We start from the raw sequence: 18,440 nt of genomic DNA, 5'->3' as shown, positions 1-18,440 counted from the left end.
AGGGAAAAGACAAAGGCGACACGGATGTGAAGAAGAAGAAGAAGAAGACAAAAAGGTTGGCAATACTACTAAATTTATTCCTATTATATACACGCTCAAAGTAACCAAGGAAGAAGGAAAGATAATAAAATAATTTACAGAAGATATTAGGGACACAGTGCAACGCCAGCTTATACAAACTTAATTAACCCAAGGACAGAACAAACAAAACAAACTCACGTACACAAGAAGGATGGAAAGGCAGGAGGTGGATGGCTGGAGGGAAAGGAAGGTCCAAGGATGCTGCAGCACGATCGGCGCGTTTGGCAGCCGCCGTTCCTTCGCGGCCCCGCTCAAAACTGCCGTCCAGGCCCCAAGCTGCGGTTACTGAAGCTGCTGTTGTTGAAGCTGCTGTGTTGCTGCGTGGATGTCGCGTGCTTTCTCCAGGCTTCTTGCTGTTAACTCCTTTTTTTTGGTCCAACTTTGGCGAGCAAGGCGACGAATAGCAGGCTTTGTGCTTCCCTGGATATCCTTTTTTGCAGTACCTTGCACGCGCGCTTTTTATAGCGCCTCCGGCGATCAAGCCGCCGGCCTTTTTGACACGCCCATCGGTGTGCTCACCTCGGCCCTGGTTGGTCGCGCGACCCTCTGGCTCCGCCCTTGATGACGACGGGCGGGCACGGCCTTCTTCCCTGACCCGAGCACATGTTCAATGGTGGTTTTGGAGGGGATGTAATTGGCAATCGAGGCTTGGCAATGACGAAAGGGGAAATGGAGGTTTTGGGAATGGGAATGATGAATGAAGGGAATCTGTCTTATTTCACTTGGTGCAATGGAGTGTCATCTTAATGGAAGACAAGGCCTTACCCTAATACACATAATAAATATATAACTATTGAACAGGGGTATCTATGATTGGCTGACGTGATTGTTTATGACCTAATTATGGGACGCCCTTTGACCTTTATACAACACTGGAGTGAGGAGGGTCCAGAATAAAGCAATATTTCACAACAATTTACTATACAATACACACAATAAAAAAAAACACAATCCTCATATCCGCAACAATATATATATATATATACATACACATACACACACACACACACTGATACATGCACACACACACTGACACACACACTGAAACACACACATACACACACACACTGATACTGCACACTGATGTGCACACACACACACACATGCCCACACTGATATATGCCCACACTGATATACACACACACACTGACACACACACACTGACACACACACACACACACACTGACACGCACACACACCAACACACATACTGACACACGCACACACACCAACACACATACTGACACACGCACACACACCAACACACATACTGACACGCACACACACACACACACACACACACTGATACACACACACTGATACACACACACTGATACACACACACTGATACACACACACACTGATGCACATACACTGATACACACACATACACACACACACATACACTGATTGACACACACTGATTGACACACACACACACACACACACACTGATTCACACACACAATGATACACACACACACACCTTGATTGGAAGACATCATTGTGTCACCACACTCTTCTTTGCACGATCTTCTCTGGGTTCAGTTTTGGATGCTTGATCGGTTTACATCAAAACCAATACAAAACAATAACGTGCTGGTGCATGCAGTGGCTACTTCATACCTCAAGCATATCGCTATACAGTGGTATTTATGTATAATGGACTTCTCCACTAATTGTCCATAAGGATGCAATGCTCAACATGTTTGGCATGCTGGCTTTGAATCGATGCTGTTATTCGTTTGTGTTGTAGATCAATACGGAGGTGGTGGAAAATCTCAACATTTGGTCCGATCTTGAAGAAGAGGAAGCCATATGTACCGAGCCATCTGCTTACAGCTCTTGTGAGCGTGCAGGTGAACCTGATTTCACGATGCTGATCATTGGATTTTTTTGTTTTACCCGTACAGTGCAATGGCAGGCAACTGGAACCGGCTTTTCTTTCATGATTGAAGAGCTGTGATTTCCCCCTCTTCGTGTGATGATAAATCTCGATAAAATGTAGCTTTAAGCAGTCAAGGATGAATTTGTACTGTTGCTGCAAACTAAGTGCTTACTTGAGCTTTAGCAGTGCGTTTCGTTCTCGAGCTGCCTTTAGATGTTGCGACGACAAGAGAGTCACAAATGAGTGATGAATACCGACAGAACTTTCGTTTGACGACTTTGCCATCTTACTCCAACTTTCACATCCACAAGTTCCTCGATATTTCTTTCGTCTTTTTTCTTTATTTTGATGAATTGATTTTGCTGAAATATCCTTTCCTTTTGCTCACTTAAGCCAAGTCTTTCGGAAATTAGATTGCGGATGCCAGCCACCATGTTCAACTCTAAATATGTGAGCTCATATAGATGGAGTCTGTCATGCATTGGTCTGCTTTTTCGGTTGCAGATTTGAGCAGACTGGTACGACTGCAAACTGAGTTGTTGGAATCCCGCAGCACGCTGCAGAGAGAATACAGCAACTCGCAACGACTGAAGGATCAGCTCAGGAAGATGGAGAGCAAGAGAAACGATCTGCAACAAGAGCTAGACAATCTCCAGGAGAAGCATGTGGAATTGAAGATGAACATTGCAAAGTTGGAAACGCAGCTCGAATGCGCAAGGTCCTGAAGCATCCGCTGTGACGCTCAAGATAAGGCAGATGCTGAATGAAGTGAATAGTGAAAAACCTTTTTTCTCAATAGTTATGGCCATTTATCTTTCATGACTTGGAATTGTTCTGATCGAATGTACGAGAAAGGGAAACTGTGCACCTCGCGCGTTATGCAGGTTCACCACAGAGCAGGAGGGGGAAAGGCGGAAGGCCATTGACAATCTGTACAAGCACGACCAGGAACAGTTGCAAGAACGAGAAGAGTATCTGCAGCAGGTGCTTCGGCGTGAACAAAATCTTCACCTGGAAATGGAGAAACAGCAGCTGGAAATAAACATTCTCCTCGGAAATGTCAAGCAGGTATGGCGGTTGATGAGGTTTGCATTATACAGGGTGATTTTAAAAGGTCGCAAAACGATGATTTACTCGAAAGCATCTGAAAATACAAAGCCCGTCCACGTCCGCTTTGTATACAGTCTTCTTCCATATGCTAAACATGATTAAAACAGCGAAAAAAAAAAAAAAAAAAACTGACTTTTAGGTGACCATGACCTTTTTACCTCAAAAGGAATAGGCTTCAGTAATCCAACATGCAAACCCTCTTCAAATTTCAAGTCAATTGCTTGAAAATTGGTGATTTTATGCAACCTTGACCTTTGATCTTTTGTTCTTTAAAAAACAATCGACTTCTAGCTTTTGATTGGTGAACCAATTCAGTAACCCAGTGTGCAAATCCTTAAAATTTCATGTTAATTCGATGAAAATTGATGATTTTAGGTGACACAGACCTGTGACCTTTGGGCCAAATTATTAATTTGTCTTCTCCATATTCTCTCAACCTTGACTGAAATTTTGATGACAAAAGCTCAAATGATAAAAAGGTTACGGCCCGTACAGACACATAGATACACAGAAGTGATTGCAAAACCCCGTCTCCCGCTGCACGGGGAACGGACTAAAAAAAATCCCTGTACAGCATACACCTAGCTGAACAAATCCTGTCGGGATGCAGGTACAAGTGCTTCTGTAGAGCATTGCGTGCACCGTCATAAGTGTCTGCTGTGATCATAAGTCTGAAATCTGTCTGCTGTGATGATCTGCAAACGGATTTTTTGAGGCTCTGCAACACCCAATCAGCTGTCCTCGCTGTTGACACTGCTGTCCTGCCTGATGTCAGCACGTCTGCCGCTGATCCAGTTTTATGGAATTTATTAATTAACTGCCACACTGCGTTGCGATTTAGCACAACAGTATCGGGAAACGCTTCCGCAAATTTCCATTTCACCTTCTCACTATACTCGTCTGCAATGTGAAGCACTTGTTCCACCAAAAACGCACGAGCCTCTACTACCAAAACCACTTACCGGATTCCAACCGGGAAACCGGAACGGTCTAGCGACTGCAACAGGCATGCAAAATTCTCTCATTTTCTATCTCTTCTCCGAACCGGTGACTTGTTATGACAAGAACATGACACTGTAATTGCGCTGCACTACACATGGCGAAATTGTTCTGTTCTTCAGCTGTCCATCTTTGTCTCATGCGAGGAAACGTTTTAAGCCTTATTTTGCCTTACATTTGTGATTCCTCCAAACGCTTTGGTTGAGACTCGTACTTCGCACAAGGAATAGTTTTGTTTTTATCCTTTAAAACAAATGCACTACCCGAAACCTCTTCCCCTCTAATATCCAAATTGATTGTGACCGAACAGCTTGAAAAGCAAAGGGATGAGATGAAGCAGCATTTTCTGCTGGAGCAAAACACGTGGTTGGCACGGGAAGAAGAGTTGCAAAAGCTCTTGGAGCTTGAGAAAAGAAGGAATGCCAAGGCCTGTATGTCGGTGCGTATTGCAATACCATGTGGCCTTTTGCGAACACTTTTGTTCTTCCTGCTCAAGGAAATTGCTGTTGCATCGTATGGTTGAGCTAGCAACCCTGGAGACTCAGTTTCTCAGCCTCAATGTTTTTATGCCTTGATTTTCACTTGAAAATTCTGTTTTTTTATTTTTATTTCAAGAATCTTGTTGAAATACGTATGTCTGCTCTTGTCTCCATATAGGAGGCAGAAGATCTCAACACAGGCCTGGGATTGGCAAGTGATGTTCAACTCAAGGCTGAAGTATTTAGCATCAAAACACAGCTGCTGGAGAGGATTGAGGTGGAAGAGAGTTTAGGCATTGAAAATGACATTTTGAGGGAAAAGCTGGAAACCCATGAAAAACATACACATTTGTGTGATGAGAAGCTAGCTGAAGCAACGCTCGAGATCAGTTCTTTAAAAGCAGCATTGCTTCAAGAACAGAAGGGCCGGAAACATTCCGATATTCAATTGAAGTCGACAGAAACTCGGCTCGAATCGGTTGCGAATGAGCTGGAAAAGGAGCGTCGCAAGGATGTGGAGTCGAACACCTTGCAGCAGCGAGATCATCAGGACATTGAACACCAGAAGCAACGACTCGAGAAAAATTTGGCCGAGGCAGAGGATCGCATTGGTGGCCTCTTGATGGAGCTGAAACAACTGGAAGGACAGAAGAGGGATCTTCATGAAGCAAGTCTACGACTTACAGAACAAAGTTTGCTGCGTGAAAACTCTGAGAAGGAGCTGCAGAAAACGAGCTTGCAGCTCCAGCAGCTGAATCGGCAGCTCCAAAACCAGAAAGAAATGGATGGCAGGCTGCTTGCTCGAGAGGAGGCAATGAAGGACCGATTGATTCAGGCACAGTGTGACAATGCGTATCTCAGGCAGCAGTTGGAGGACGCTAATGTCAAAGATACTCAGAAGGAAAAAGCACTCATTGATATTCAGACGAACTTCAAGGACGCTTTATCAAGGTTACAAGGAGAAAGAACCCAGCAAGTGCAGCTTTTGGAAGAGAGAAACAAAGAAACTGTGCGCAAATATGAAGGCCTGGAAACAATTGTTCAGAAATATGAGGAAGACCAGGAGAAGACAGCGGTAATTGCATGGCACTTGCTCCATTTCATGTAAAATCAATATAGAGTAGAGTGGTGCCATGTGATGGGCGTGGTTTGTGGGTGAGTGCAGTGGTGTGGCTGTCATGATTAGTAGGGGAGGGGAGTCGTTCTGTTGCCAAGGTTAGTGGGAGTGTGGAGTCGTGCCGCAGACATTTGTACGAGAGGAGTGGAGTTGTGCGGCTGGCATGATTTGGAGAGGAGTGGGATTGTGCCATGGCTATTTGTAGTCGGGGAGTAAAGTCGTGCCGTGGCCATTTATAGTAGAGGTGTGGAGTCACGTGGCAGCCATGGTTAGTAGTATGGGAGTGGAGCGTGCATGTTTTGTAAGAAGGGGGGGGGGGGGGGATAAAGGGATACGGGATGAGATGTGCGATGGCTATAATTAGTGCATGAGTAATGATTATTCAACTACTGCACAGGACAAAATGCGACAACTAAAACAAGACATGGCAGATGCCCTGAAGAAGTTGGCCATGTCGGAAGCTAATGTTGAGGTGATGGAAGTCAAACAGCGGAGCCAGAGAGAGCAGCTGCAGATGGAAAGGGCGAGTGCCCAGCAGAATGCTGAAAGCCTCAGCTATCAAGTTTGTTCAGCGCACAGCATTCCCATTTTACATTCCCATTATTTGTGTTCATGTTTCATTCCATTTGTTACTTGCCTCTGCTCGGCCCAGTTTTAGGATGATTACCCAACACATTGGCTTCTGCCAAGCCTGACATCTCGTGTGGGCCAGTAGGGCCACAATTATGGAACAGGTCGTACTTGAGAAAGGGGCATTAGGCCAGCAGTCTTGTCTGCTTGCATCGTGTGAGGGTCAGTTTGTTTGGAGTTCACTTCTCTCGACACAGCTCAAGATGCTTGGACCTCATTTCCTGTGTCGATGGGTTCATAATCGTAATCCATTTCCTGTGTTGGAGATGCACGTAAAGAAGTACACCGATGTCTCGTATCACGTCACAATATGATTATATATATTTAATTGAGAATAGACCTGTGGTGTATTCTTTGTCTTTTTCATGTACAAATGTCTCCATTGGTTTTCTCCGTTCCACCATATCCAACCTCATCCACTTCCTTGCCACCTCCAATTCAAATCTGTCTCGATGCAAATCGACCCTCAATGTACAAATACCTTATGCAGGTGGTTATTGTCACTCAAACCTAATGTGATGCATATATGGTTACTCTGCTCTCATTCATCTCTGTTGAAGCTCAAGGGTTTCAATTGACGATGGATACTATTCCTCTGGGCCAGGGTGCATAGATGCCTACCTGGAGCCCTACTTACACATTGGAAGGCAATGAAATTCTATTCTCCCTTACCCTACAGTTGGTGGAAAGTAGACATGAGCTAGCGCGAAGCAAGGAGGAATTTCGCAATATCGTCGATCAACTGAAGAACAATGTCTCGGCATTGAACGAGCAGCTCCGGCAGCAGGCTTCCACCCAGATGGAATTGAGCAATGAAAATGCAAGGATGCAAGCTGAGGTGCAGCGGTAAGTGCTTGGGCATAATTTGACCTTTTATTGCGCTTCACATTTGCCACACCTTGTGCTTCAGAGATTTTTAATGCGTTGCACTTGCGGGGTGGATTTGCAAATCGCGAGGCTGTCAATTGCTTTCTGTTCATTGTAACCGCTCAATGACTTTGGGCATCACACCGTCAACATAGAGCGAGTGGACAAAAATGGAAACACCAATGTGAAGTCGCTTAATAGGGCGCTGGGCCATCATGTGCGGCCAGTATGGCCTGTATGTGCCATGGCATAGAGTCCACCATCGTCTGCACTTCTACAGGAAGGTTGCAGCACCCTACTTCCACAAGAACATCGATCAACTCACACCTGTTTGATGGAGGTGGAGAACGCTGTCCACCGAATATCCCATAAATGCTTGATTAGTTTCAGATCTGATGACTGAGAAGGTCATAACATATGATGATGAGCATGGGCGACCATACGTGCTTTGGAGGGGGGTCTCCTCTTGCAGCCATACTTATAAGCAACCAGACCTGTGCAGCATGAAGAGCCAAGTGGAAGAAGTACTGGTCACAAAATACCACTATGCAAAAATATTAGACATGGATCGTCACCATACTGTAGATGGAGTTCCTGGTTCTAACTCACTTTGCCCTAGAATGTGACTAAAGTACTACTTCCACTCAGGTCTTCATTTTTATACATGACCCTAAGCATGCTGGGATGTTATTTTGTTGTTTGCGTTTTGTAATCACCAGCAAAGAACCCATCCCTTCCGAGAGGTTAATTTCCCCAGAATCAGATGGATTAATTCGCCCAGAATTATGGATGAGTTGAGTCTTCCAGAGTTCTAGACAGGTTAATTCCCCCAGAATGTTCTTTCTTTTCTTTGCAGGAGTGAGGATCATGGAAGAGCCAGGTCGAATGGCAGTGGGACAAACCTCAAGGGAATTAATGGACAAGAAAAGAGAGGGAAGAAGGGAGCAAACACTTAAACTAGCAAGTGAAATGGTGGGGTTAGAAAAGGTTAATGGGGGTAATAAATATCATGGGTCACAATTGGGGATGACAATGTGCAGCTTGTTTGAGTCCTGGAGATGAGAGTGAGGCATAACAGCTTCTGGAATATGGGTTCCATAGATTGGAGAAGTAAGGAATAAAAGAGTTGAGGTGTAAAGACAGCCATGATTTTGGAAGCCCAACCAGGAGGGGGCTACTGGGAGAACGCATGCATTCTGGAGGAGCTAGGCAGGGTCAGAGGACTGAAATAGCAGAGGGAGCAACACCAGAGAATAGACAGGAGAAAACGGAAACCACCGACCTGCTTGTGATGTGAGAGCAACATGCTTTGTGCTTCAGCCTCATCACAAGAGATTCCAACTATTTTGAGAGCTTTGGATTCCAAACAATCCAGGAGGGACAGATGTGGACAAAGGCCTTGAAGAATACGAGGAGCTCTGATTTTCCAAGGAGAGGCTTGGATCAACGGATGACGCCCAGTCTGTGGCTGCCTTTGGAGGCCAACTTTACTCTGTGGTCTGTCCAGGAAAGATCATAGCTGATTGTGAGGCCTGGAGGCCCAAGAGGCTGCACCTTGTCCAGTGGATGACCAAGGCAATATGTGGGTTAATTGGACAATCCTTCCAGAGCGATAGGGTGAGGTTGAGATTTCACAGGATTTCACATCGACATGTTCCATTTATCAAAAATAACCCAATAAGTTACACATCAGCAGAAACACAGATGTAGTCTGCCTAGCATAGGGATGTGGTACTGTACGACTCAATGTGGAGTCGTCTGCAAAAAGGAAGAGGATTTCCACAAGCCGGAGACGTCATCCGAATAGATGAGGAAAAAGGCTGCGTCCAAAACAATGCCTTGGGGACCTGTGGCCTCCACTGGGAGAGGGGTATTATCACAGTTTACTACCTCCGTCACTGAAGGTTTGTTTGTGAGCAGGTTATTTCAAAACGTTGTGGATGGGTTCGGGCAAAATTTGGTATTCAGGTTGAGTGTGTGACAAGGACGAATTCATTCGATTTTGGTGAAGGTCTGGATCCAAATTTAGCCTAACAGTGGATACAACACGTAACTATTCAGCCTGACGGAGATGTGTGCTCTGCCGAGTGCCGTCCTAGTTTTGACTTCTTACACCCCACCTCACCCTAAACCCCCCCCCCCCCCCCCCCCCGCCCAAACCACGTTGGGAGTAGCCCGAGTACAACCCCTAGTTGTCAGTTAATTCTGTCCAGCAGTTCAGGAATGCTTTAATGGTTTTGTAACCTGTACCTTTAATGGCGCAATTCATTGTTGCTACTTTTTTATTTCCTTCAATTCCTGGCGGGTTCCAGCAGTTTTCCAAATGATATTTTGGTTATCGTGGCACACGGCATATCTCTTCTCCTTGAACCAACTCCTTGACCGTCTCGAGATGAGCACACCTCGTTGCTACGGCAGCATCAATGGACTGATAGGACGTCCGTGTTCCCATTTCCGTTAGATTATCACAACAACTTATTGCTGTCCTCATAACTCGTTCCATTCAACTTGCCGACACACCTCGATCTGTGTATGTTTAAGAGGGTAAAAATAAACCATTTTGAGCAATCGTACGGCGGTTGTGCAATGTTTTTTTTGTAATGCGTGCCTGTTGTCTGCTCCCATCCATTCCAGATTGGAGCAAGAGAAGTGTGATTTGGGTAAAAAGCTTCATGAAGCTGACAAGCAAATGCAAGACTTACAGATGAGGCTACAGTGTGCCTTACAGGTTTTTATTAACGTCACACTTTGTAATTATACATTAAAAATGAAATGTGTGTGCTGCAAGTCCAGGTGGATGTGGCGCAAGTGCAAGTTGGACGCAACGTGACGCAGTGTGGCGCAAGTGCAGAAAAGATAATATTTAATGATTGAACAGATTCCGAGTTATTCCTTGTTCTTCATGTCCATTCTTCTTTAGCCCTATCGAGGGTGTTCTATCACCTTTGTACGTTCATGACATCCCCACTGAAAATCTAAATGTAAAGGAAACCGTTTCTTTTTTTTGTTGTTGATCCAGGACAAAGCAAATTTGGAGGAGATTCAAATGAGTCTCCAGCAGGAAAGGATGCAGAACCAACAACTCAAGGTAAACTGGCTCCTTCCGCCACGCTACCTCCGCCACCTCCACCACGGAAGGTGGATGCAGGTTGTGTTTTCACCCGTCTGATTTGTTTGTCTGTCTGACCGTCTGTGAACAAGATATCTCAAAAAGCTGAAGATGGATTCGGACGAGTTTGGTGGAGAGGTTGTGTATGTGACAAGGACGAAATAATTAGTTTTGGTGAAGATCTGGATCTGAGAATTTTAAAAGTGATTCTTCACCATTGAGTGATCGGCCTAAAACCGACACATAGCACGATATCTCAAAAAGTTCTGGACGGATTCAGACAAAACTTGGTGGATGAGTTGGGTAAGTGACATGAAGGGATCCAGATCCAGCCTATCAGTGGGCTACCGAGTGCTGTTCTATTTACTATTTGCGATTGAACACGTATGTTACTTGTGTTTGTAAACACATGACAAAGGTCGTTTTGAGCTCCTTCAGTTGTTGTATAACTAACTGTGTTCCATCCAGGTCACAGGTGCCACGGCTCGATCACAGAACAACAATTGCTGCCAAGAGCCTTTAGAACGCGAGCTCGAGTTCGAGTCTCCACTGTCGGACAACATCTCAGACCTGCAGCAGCTAAAGAGGAATCTCAATGCGAAGGTAGATATGTGGGAAGACATTGACTTTGAGTAAAGGATCGAAAGTGTGCGATTTGTGAGTTACAAAACGCATTGGTCATCTACATTGCTTACGTTTGTATTCGGACGAATTTGTGAAATTTGCTGAGTAGAAAAATTTAGTCTTATTCGATGCAAGTGCCTGAGCACAAATATTGGTAACTTTTGGACGACGTGGCCATAAAAAGACGAGATCATGATTCATATGTTGATGGGTTTTCGTGTAAATGAACAGATTGCAATTCTCTCTGAAAAAAAAAAAAAAGAACATCATCTGATCCCAAGCACCGACTGCGTTGCCTGGTGCAGGTGTTGACCGAGAGAAAGAAAGCGAAGAAAATGTCCGAATTGCGGAGGGTCGACCGGGCGAAATACGAGCAGGAGAAGAAGAAAAACGTGGAACTCCAAAAGGATAACGACGAGTATGTCGAGTGTTTTAATCACGTGATCAACGTGGTTTTTGCGTGTCCTCATCCTAATGGACGTATCCTCATGTTATCGTTAGACTCCGTGCGTCATGTAAAGAAGCCGACCGAAGACCCAATATCTACTGTGAAGATGCACGCGGAACATCAATTTTAAATGTGAGTTGCACAGTGCTCGAGTTGTGAAAACAGGAAAAACATTGCGAGGTTGTTTCGTCGTGCAGCATCTCTATTTTACGCTGAGCCAGTCGGCCCACTAGTTTGGGCCTCACACCATGTGTTGAAGAGTTTATTGTGATTTTTGCATTTGCAGCATATAGATTTATCACTCACTCCTGTAGGTCGAAAGACTGACAAGTCAACTCCAAATGGAGCTCGACAGGTCTCGTGCACTCGAGAGAACCAACCATACGCTGGAGCAAGAAATGGGAACATTGCGCCGGTTGCAACGAGAGAACAGGGAGTTGGAAGAGAACAACAAGGAAGTGCGCAAACAGCTTGCGGCTGCGCAGAGGGAGATGAAGCAACGGCTGAGGCCTGAGGAGGTCCAACGGATCAAGGAGGAAATTGAAAAGCAAGCAAAGCTGGAGTTGCAGTGCAAACTTCAAGAAGTGAACGCTTTCCTTCAGGTAATGAGTGCACCACCTGTTGAAAAGCGTTGCCTTGTTACTCAAGCAATGCATATTTGGGTAAATGTTGTATGTATCCTTTGAATTTCCTCAATTTTGCATTTGACAAGCTGGTCGTATGCAGTATTCCAGAATTCCCTTAATCTCCACGTTGTTGCACTTGCAAGCACATGCTCGGATTTCACCCTCCGCTTCCCCCTCCCAGCAGCAGTTGCACCTCAGGGTGGTCAATTATTATTGGAGTAAATCTGACAATGTTTCTGTGCCTCTTCGGTGACATTTGTAGTAACCGGACAATTATGATTCCAGTCACGTCGGCTTTCATTTTATTATGCTTCAGTGTCAGGCAGCTTCCCATGAAACATTGGAGGAGCTCCGGGCAAGCAACTCGGCCCAGCTGCAGGCACAGCAAGAACGACGCATATTCGAGCTTGAGCGAGAGCTCGAGCACATGCGGACAGGCAATGCTAAGCTCCTGCAGGAACTTGAAGAAGGAAAAGTACACCAGCAATATCTCAGCAGCTCTCTGCAGGACGAGAAAGCGCTGGAGATATCTATGACTGCTAAACTGGACAGGTGTGCCTCCTTCAGTGCACATGGTACACCATAATCATACAAGGTGTAGCCTGTTTGCAAATGAGCAGCATTGGCCTTGATCTCTACCACTATTATGATGTCCATGTGATAAAACACTGATTTTCTTCAATTTGTCCAATATATGCTGCTTTCCTTGTTGTATGAAAGTTTGTTAATTATATAATGTCTTTTGATTTTAAGGCCTGGCTGGCAGGATACCTTAAAGGTATGTACACTCGCCGCTAATCTGTCTAGGCCTGGTGTTTCACAGGCGGGGTGTCTTCAATGTGTATACCGTTCCTTGGATGGGCGTAAAAACCGGGTGTCTCTTCTGCTGACATTCGTTGGCGGACGTTAAAGATCCCATGGTTTCCTTCGCGAAGAGTAGGCGAGCTCTCACACCACAAACAAGATCCAAATTTCTGCCCTAACTACTGCTGGGAAGGCAATGGCAAACCACCCAGTAAAACCCTCGCCAGGAAACTGCTTCGGCATCACCGACGCTCTGTAAGACAATATGGTACATCAGAATCAAAGTACATGTCCGTGGGTTGTTTGCCTTGGGTAGATGTCACTTTGCTGTAGTAGACACGATTCCCATTTACACCACGTCTTCATCGGCCGATAGAGCCAGGCAGGCCAGTTGTGAGGTTGCATATGCACCCACCCCAAAGGGACAAGAGGAGGTTGCATATGCACCCACCCCAAAGGGACAAGAGCAAGTCGTTGAGTGCCAAACTTTACCCACTCGGATACCAAAAGCCAGATTGGGGCTTACCAAGCCATGACCTCATTGCATCATGGACACCATCATGCTACAAGAAGAGGACAATAGAAGGGTGGATGTTTCAAAGTCTGTACAAGCTGTATTAGGGAGCAAGTCAGCCATTTTGCTTTTTAGGCAGAATTGGAAGAGGTGACTACAAGTGTTATGGTTTATTGGTTTATTTCCACTTGGCCAGGTGGATGTGGCGCAAGTGCAAGTTGGACTCGCAGTCATCCTCCTCGGGCCCCCTTGTCTGTGAAGGTGTGGTGTAAACTTACCTGTTGGTGATTCAATAGCTGGGTATTACTGCTTTTCGGAAACATTGGTAAACAAAGGACACTCGTTTTAGCCACACGACATAACCTTCCGCTCTTCATGGAAAATGGAATCCCTTTTCTTCTGAGGGGGAATGTGTGCAGAATCACATTAGATGGGTACTAATCAACGTTTTATTACTCTTACCCACAGCACCCAAGATAGGGAGAAAATGGTGCAAATCTGTGCATTACTTAAAATACAAAGACTTCTTTCTTTAAGGACTACAATTATTCCCACGTTCTCATGGAGTTGCTTGGGGGGAGTTTTTGGCTCAGGTCTTCCACGAGCCGGCTGGCCATGCCTGACAAAAGTAGTTAGGGCAGGAATTCGTAATTTGTTCATGTTGCCGACGATATCTCGCCTACTCTTGACAAAGGACACCATGGGATCTTTAACGTCCACCAACGAATGCCGTCCACCAACGGAACACCCAGTTTCACGTCCATTTGAGGGACAGTACACACATGGATGAATAGCCCTGCCTGTTAAACACTGGGGTGTTGCTCTTTAACAGCCATTATTATCCCACCTTGTGGGGTTGTCCGGGGGAAGCTTGGCCCAAGTCTTTCACGAACCGGCCTGGCCAGGCCTGACATTCGACTAGTTAGGGCAGGAATTTGGAATTTGGCCATGGTGCCAGCGATACTCACCTACTCTTTGCAAAGGACATGATGGGATCTTTAACGTCCACCAACCCATGCATGTTGGCACTCCCAGTTTAACGTCCATCCGAGGGACCGCACACACATTGATGAATCACCCTGCCTGTGAAACACCGAACTGACAGTTTATAGCTGTGTAGGGATTCAAACCCGGGCCAGACAGCTTGGAGACGAGTGTGCGAGGCCATCCTGCCAGGCCGAGACCGTATACTTTACCATAATGCACAATTTCTATGGTGTACGATTCACAGACTGACTCATGCAGGCATTCTGCTTACAAGTCCTGGCCATCGTGTGACCATTTTGCGCTCGCAGGGCGAATGAAGAGTTGGCGGAAGCTGAAACCAAACTCGGACGTCGAAGACATCATATAGAACCACCTGCGAGCCAGGGTGCCTCCCACCTTGATGGGCGTCACTTCTCACAGAACCCCAATGGTTCTGTTGTGATGCAGAGCATCGCGAACAAGGTTCCACATTCTTACTACTTCAAGGTGATCCTTCCTCATAACACAGGCATGAGTGGCTGGAGGCAAATGTGGAGATTTGGGGTTTCCACTTGGATCTGTGTTTTGTCGAGCTATCAGGATCCAAGCTGAGATTTTAAAAAAAATTGTCACCACCAGGCAGAAATTGCTTGTGTGTTTAATGATGAACTTGTAAAACTATGCTTTCCGCAGTGACAGAGATTGTCTTGGTCTGTCTCTGATGTATCAACTTGTACCAACTGCACTTTTACCAAGTTTGTCATTCGTCGCGTTGTGCATTTGTTCTCCCCTCTGTCATTATATTTAAAGTCATAAGTACAACGAAAACATTTAAAAGCACAATCCCAATGTTTTTGTTCCTGGTATAATGTAGGCAGTGATTTTTTTTTTGATTTTTTTTGTATACAAGATCGAGGCTCGTGTAAGAGCTAACATTAATTACAAAAACAAAACGCGCACACAAATCATACAATAAAGGGAGCGGGAGGGGAGAGAGAGGGAAGCACACAAGTACAACAGTTGAGAACAGGGACATCAGGAGATTTGGGTGGAGGAGGCATGGGAAGGGAGGTGGAGGTGGGATCGGTGTAAAACACATGGACACTGCCAGGACTTCCAGAAAAGAAGTCAGTATTTCCAAAAAGTGGATCTGAGATGAATTAATGAGGGTATAAAAGATCAAGGTTTTGGATGGGGGAGGATAAGAGATGGTGGTGAACAGCTGTTTTAAAGCCCTGGAGGGAGGAGTGGGATTGGAAGGGAGTGAGGGAGTTTGTTCCAGAGCCGGGAGAAAAGAGGAGTGAAAGAGTGAAGGTGAGCAGAGAGTCTTGATTTTGGCAGTTTAACCATAAGAAGGTTGCTGGAAGATCTTGTGCGACCTGTAGGAATATTTGTGGGACAGAGCACAGATAGATAGATAACCTGGGGGAGCGAGGCCTGAGAGGAGTCTGTAGAAGACAGAAAGCCCACCTAGCTGCCTGCGGTGAGTGAGTGAAAGGCCCTTAGAGTTTGCTTCATCACAGGAGATTCCAATGATGCTGAAGGTTTTGCTTTCAACAGCGTGAAACCAAGCTAGGTGTGAGGCAAGAGCACCAGCCTAGAGGGAGAACAGTATTCCATCGAGCTGCGGATGAAAGCCTTGTATGTGGTGAGGAGCTCAGGTGTGCCAAGGAAGGACTTCACACGACGGAGGATGCCCAGTCGGCGACTGGCTTTGGAGGCCAGCTTGGAAATGTGGTTTTCCCAAGAAAGATCATGGCAGATAGCGAAACCCAAAATCTTGAGTGACAGAACTTCTTGGAGAGGATTGTTGAGAAAGTAGATGGGAGACATAATAAGAGTGTGAGATTTGTCAGGATTGAAAGACATGTTCCACTTGTTTGACCAGTCTGTGATTTTGTCCAGGTCTGCAGAGAGTGAGGAGGCTGCAGACTGCCGATCTGAGGGATGCGGAGTGGAGTCATCAGCAAAGAGATAGACAGGATTTTCCAGAGAGTCGGAGAGATCATTGATGAAGACCAGAAATAGCACAGGGCCCAGAACACTACCTTGGGGAACTCCAGCCTGAACAGGAAGGGGCGATGAGAGAAACCCATTCAGGGCCACACCTTGACTACGACGAGAGAGAGGAAGTCCGCAAGCCAAGCATGGAGATTTCCATGGATACCACAAGAGGAGAGTTTGGTGAGCAGAGCGGGGTGCCAGACCGTATCGAAGGCACGTGATATGTCGAGGGAGACAGCTCTGATTTCCTGTTTGGCATTGAGGACCTCCATCCATTGTTGAGACAGCAGAAGCAGCATGTCCAGAGTAGAATGACCTGGTCTGAAACCAAATTGATGATCAGAGATCAAGCCATTGGAGAAGAGTGAGGATTTGATATCCAATGCAATGATGGATTCCATGACTTTGTTGATAATTGGGAGCAGGCTGATTGGTCTGTAGTTGCAAGGATCTGTTTTTGCACCTTTTTTGTGTAAAGCGGTATTGTTGGCTGATTTCCAAGCTGATGGCAGATGACCTTGAGCAAAAGAGAGGGTGAAGAGAACAGAGAGAGAGTGAGATTGAGCGGCAGAGCAGGATTTTAGGACCCGTGGGGTGATGCCGTCTGGTCCAGTTGCAGAATCGGAGTCGAGGATTGACAGAAACTTCTCCACCTTGTCAGGAGAGGACACAGAGTCCAGGAGCAGTTTGGTTCGACAGGGTACTGTGGGTACAGAGAGAGATGGGTTTGGGACACAATATTTTGAGGCAAGCACAGAGTTGAGGCATTTGGCTTTGTAATTGATGAAGGCCGTTTTCCAACTCATGTCCGTTGATGTAATCCTTGCATGCTCTTAGGTATCATTACCTGTGCATTGTTGCCTTTTCCTTCATTGCCATCTTGTATCTCCGCCTGATATTTTCAGATGCGCCAAGACCTGGAGAAGAAGATAGGCAATGAGTTAGAACAAGGTGAGAATTTTCCGATCTAGGGGTATTCTGCTTTGTTCCTGTGCTGAGTCCACAACATGCACACGCTTATTCATTTTATTGTTGCCGTTAACACAGGTTGGAAGTATAAAGGTTTAAAGTTCTGGCAAATGCGAAATGTGTACTGTATTTAGTTCTGTTGCTCCAACTGTTGGGGAGAATGAGCTCTTGAAGCTGAGGTGTGGAGCAAAGGAAACATTTGTGGAGAGTGGAGGTCGTGCACACCGACGTGTACTTTACATAACACACAGACATGAGTTTACATAACACACAGACATGCATTTACATAGCACACAGACACGTTTACATAACACACAGGCATGCATTTACATAACACACAGGCATGCATTTACCTAACACACAGGCATGAATTTACATAACACACAGGCATGACTTTACATACCACACAGGCATGAGTTTGCATAACACACAGGCATGAGTTTGTGTAACACACAGGCATGTGTTTACATTGCACACAGGCATGCATTTACATAACACACAGGAATGCATTTACCTAACACAACACACAGACATGCATTTACATAACACACAGACATGAGTTTACATAACATAACACACAGGCATGAGTTTAAATAACACACAGACATGCATTTACATAACACACAGACATGCATTTACATAACACACAGACATGCATTTACATAACACACAGGCATGAGTTTACATAACACACAGACATGCATTTACATAACACACAGACATGAGTTTACATAACACGCGGACATGAGTTTACATAACAGACACGAGTGTACTTTGTTGCACACCAACATGTGTGTGCGTGTTCTTTACAGCACACACTTACCTCGCAAGCACCACACAGTGCATCCTACCCCCGGGTGTGCCAGGGGACACACCAGTGCTGTTGTCAACCAGCCAAGGCCCATCAACCTGGCAGTATGCTGACCTGCTGTTGCAAAACCGTAAAGTATAGGCCACGTAGTATCTGATTGTAAATATTTCACTCCAGAATGACAGGCTTGAGCGTTGTGTGCAGTTTCCTCAAAGGATTTTCCATGGATTATACAGTTAAAAAACAATGTACAGATTATAATGGAGTTATCAATATGTAAATCGAATGTTGCTGTTTTATTTTTGTCTTGTTTTATTTAATTGTTTTGTTCAATGAAATCCTCTTTTACTGTTGCATTTCAGTGTTATTAAAATTGCAAAAAAAAAAACATTCCA

General features: G+C 45.3%; 1 protein-coding gene across 3 annotated transcripts in view; it reads left to right on the top strand.

Annotated features, from left to right (window-relative positions):
- LOC137424465 (ankyrin repeat domain-containing protein 26-like) overlaps window positions 1-18,437 on the top strand; it is a 159,893-nt gene extending 141,456 nt beyond the window's left edge. For all 3 annotated transcript variants that reach the window (XM_078775498.1, XM_078775499.1, XM_078775500.1), the window contains 17 exons: window positions 1,837-1,939; window positions 2,473-2,686; window positions 2,853-3,036; window positions 4,388-4,516; window positions 4,735-5,631; window positions 6,071-6,235; window positions 6,983-7,149; window positions 9,805-9,898; window positions 10,190-10,258; window positions 10,748-10,882; window positions 11,209-11,321; window positions 11,405-11,483; window positions 11,666-11,953; window positions 12,294-12,529; window positions 14,591-14,768; window positions 17,171-17,216; window positions 18,047-18,437. In XM_078775498.1, the coding sequence (XP_078631624.1) occupies window positions 1,837-1,939; window positions 2,473-2,686; window positions 2,853-3,036; window positions 4,388-4,516; window positions 4,735-5,631; window positions 6,071-6,235; window positions 6,983-7,149; window positions 9,805-9,898; window positions 10,190-10,258; window positions 10,748-10,882; window positions 11,209-11,321; window positions 11,405-11,483; window positions 11,666-11,953; window positions 12,294-12,529; window positions 14,591-14,768; window positions 17,171-17,216; window positions 18,047-18,186 (3,237 nt within the window). In that variant the 3' untranslated portion in view covers window positions 18,187-18,437. The remainder of the gene's footprint in view (window positions 1-1,836; window positions 1,940-2,472; window positions 2,687-2,852; window positions 3,037-4,387; window positions 4,517-4,734; window positions 5,632-6,070; window positions 6,236-6,982; window positions 7,150-9,804; window positions 9,899-10,189; window positions 10,259-10,747; window positions 10,883-11,208; window positions 11,322-11,404; window positions 11,484-11,665; window positions 11,954-12,293; window positions 12,530-14,590; window positions 14,769-17,170; window positions 17,217-18,046) is intronic.
- Window positions 18,438-18,440: the final 3 nt, after the last annotated feature.

Source organism: Myxine glutinosa, chromosome 4, assembly GCF_964187855.1.
Source record: "Myxine glutinosa chromosome 4, kmMyxGlut1.1, whole genome shotgun sequence".
Taxonomy (NCBI): Eukaryota; Metazoa; Chordata; class Myxini; order Myxiniformes; family Myxinidae; genus Myxine; species Myxine glutinosa.
The sequence above is the reverse complement of the archived record's forward strand: the minus strand, read 5'-3'. Positions and strand labels throughout refer to the sequence as shown.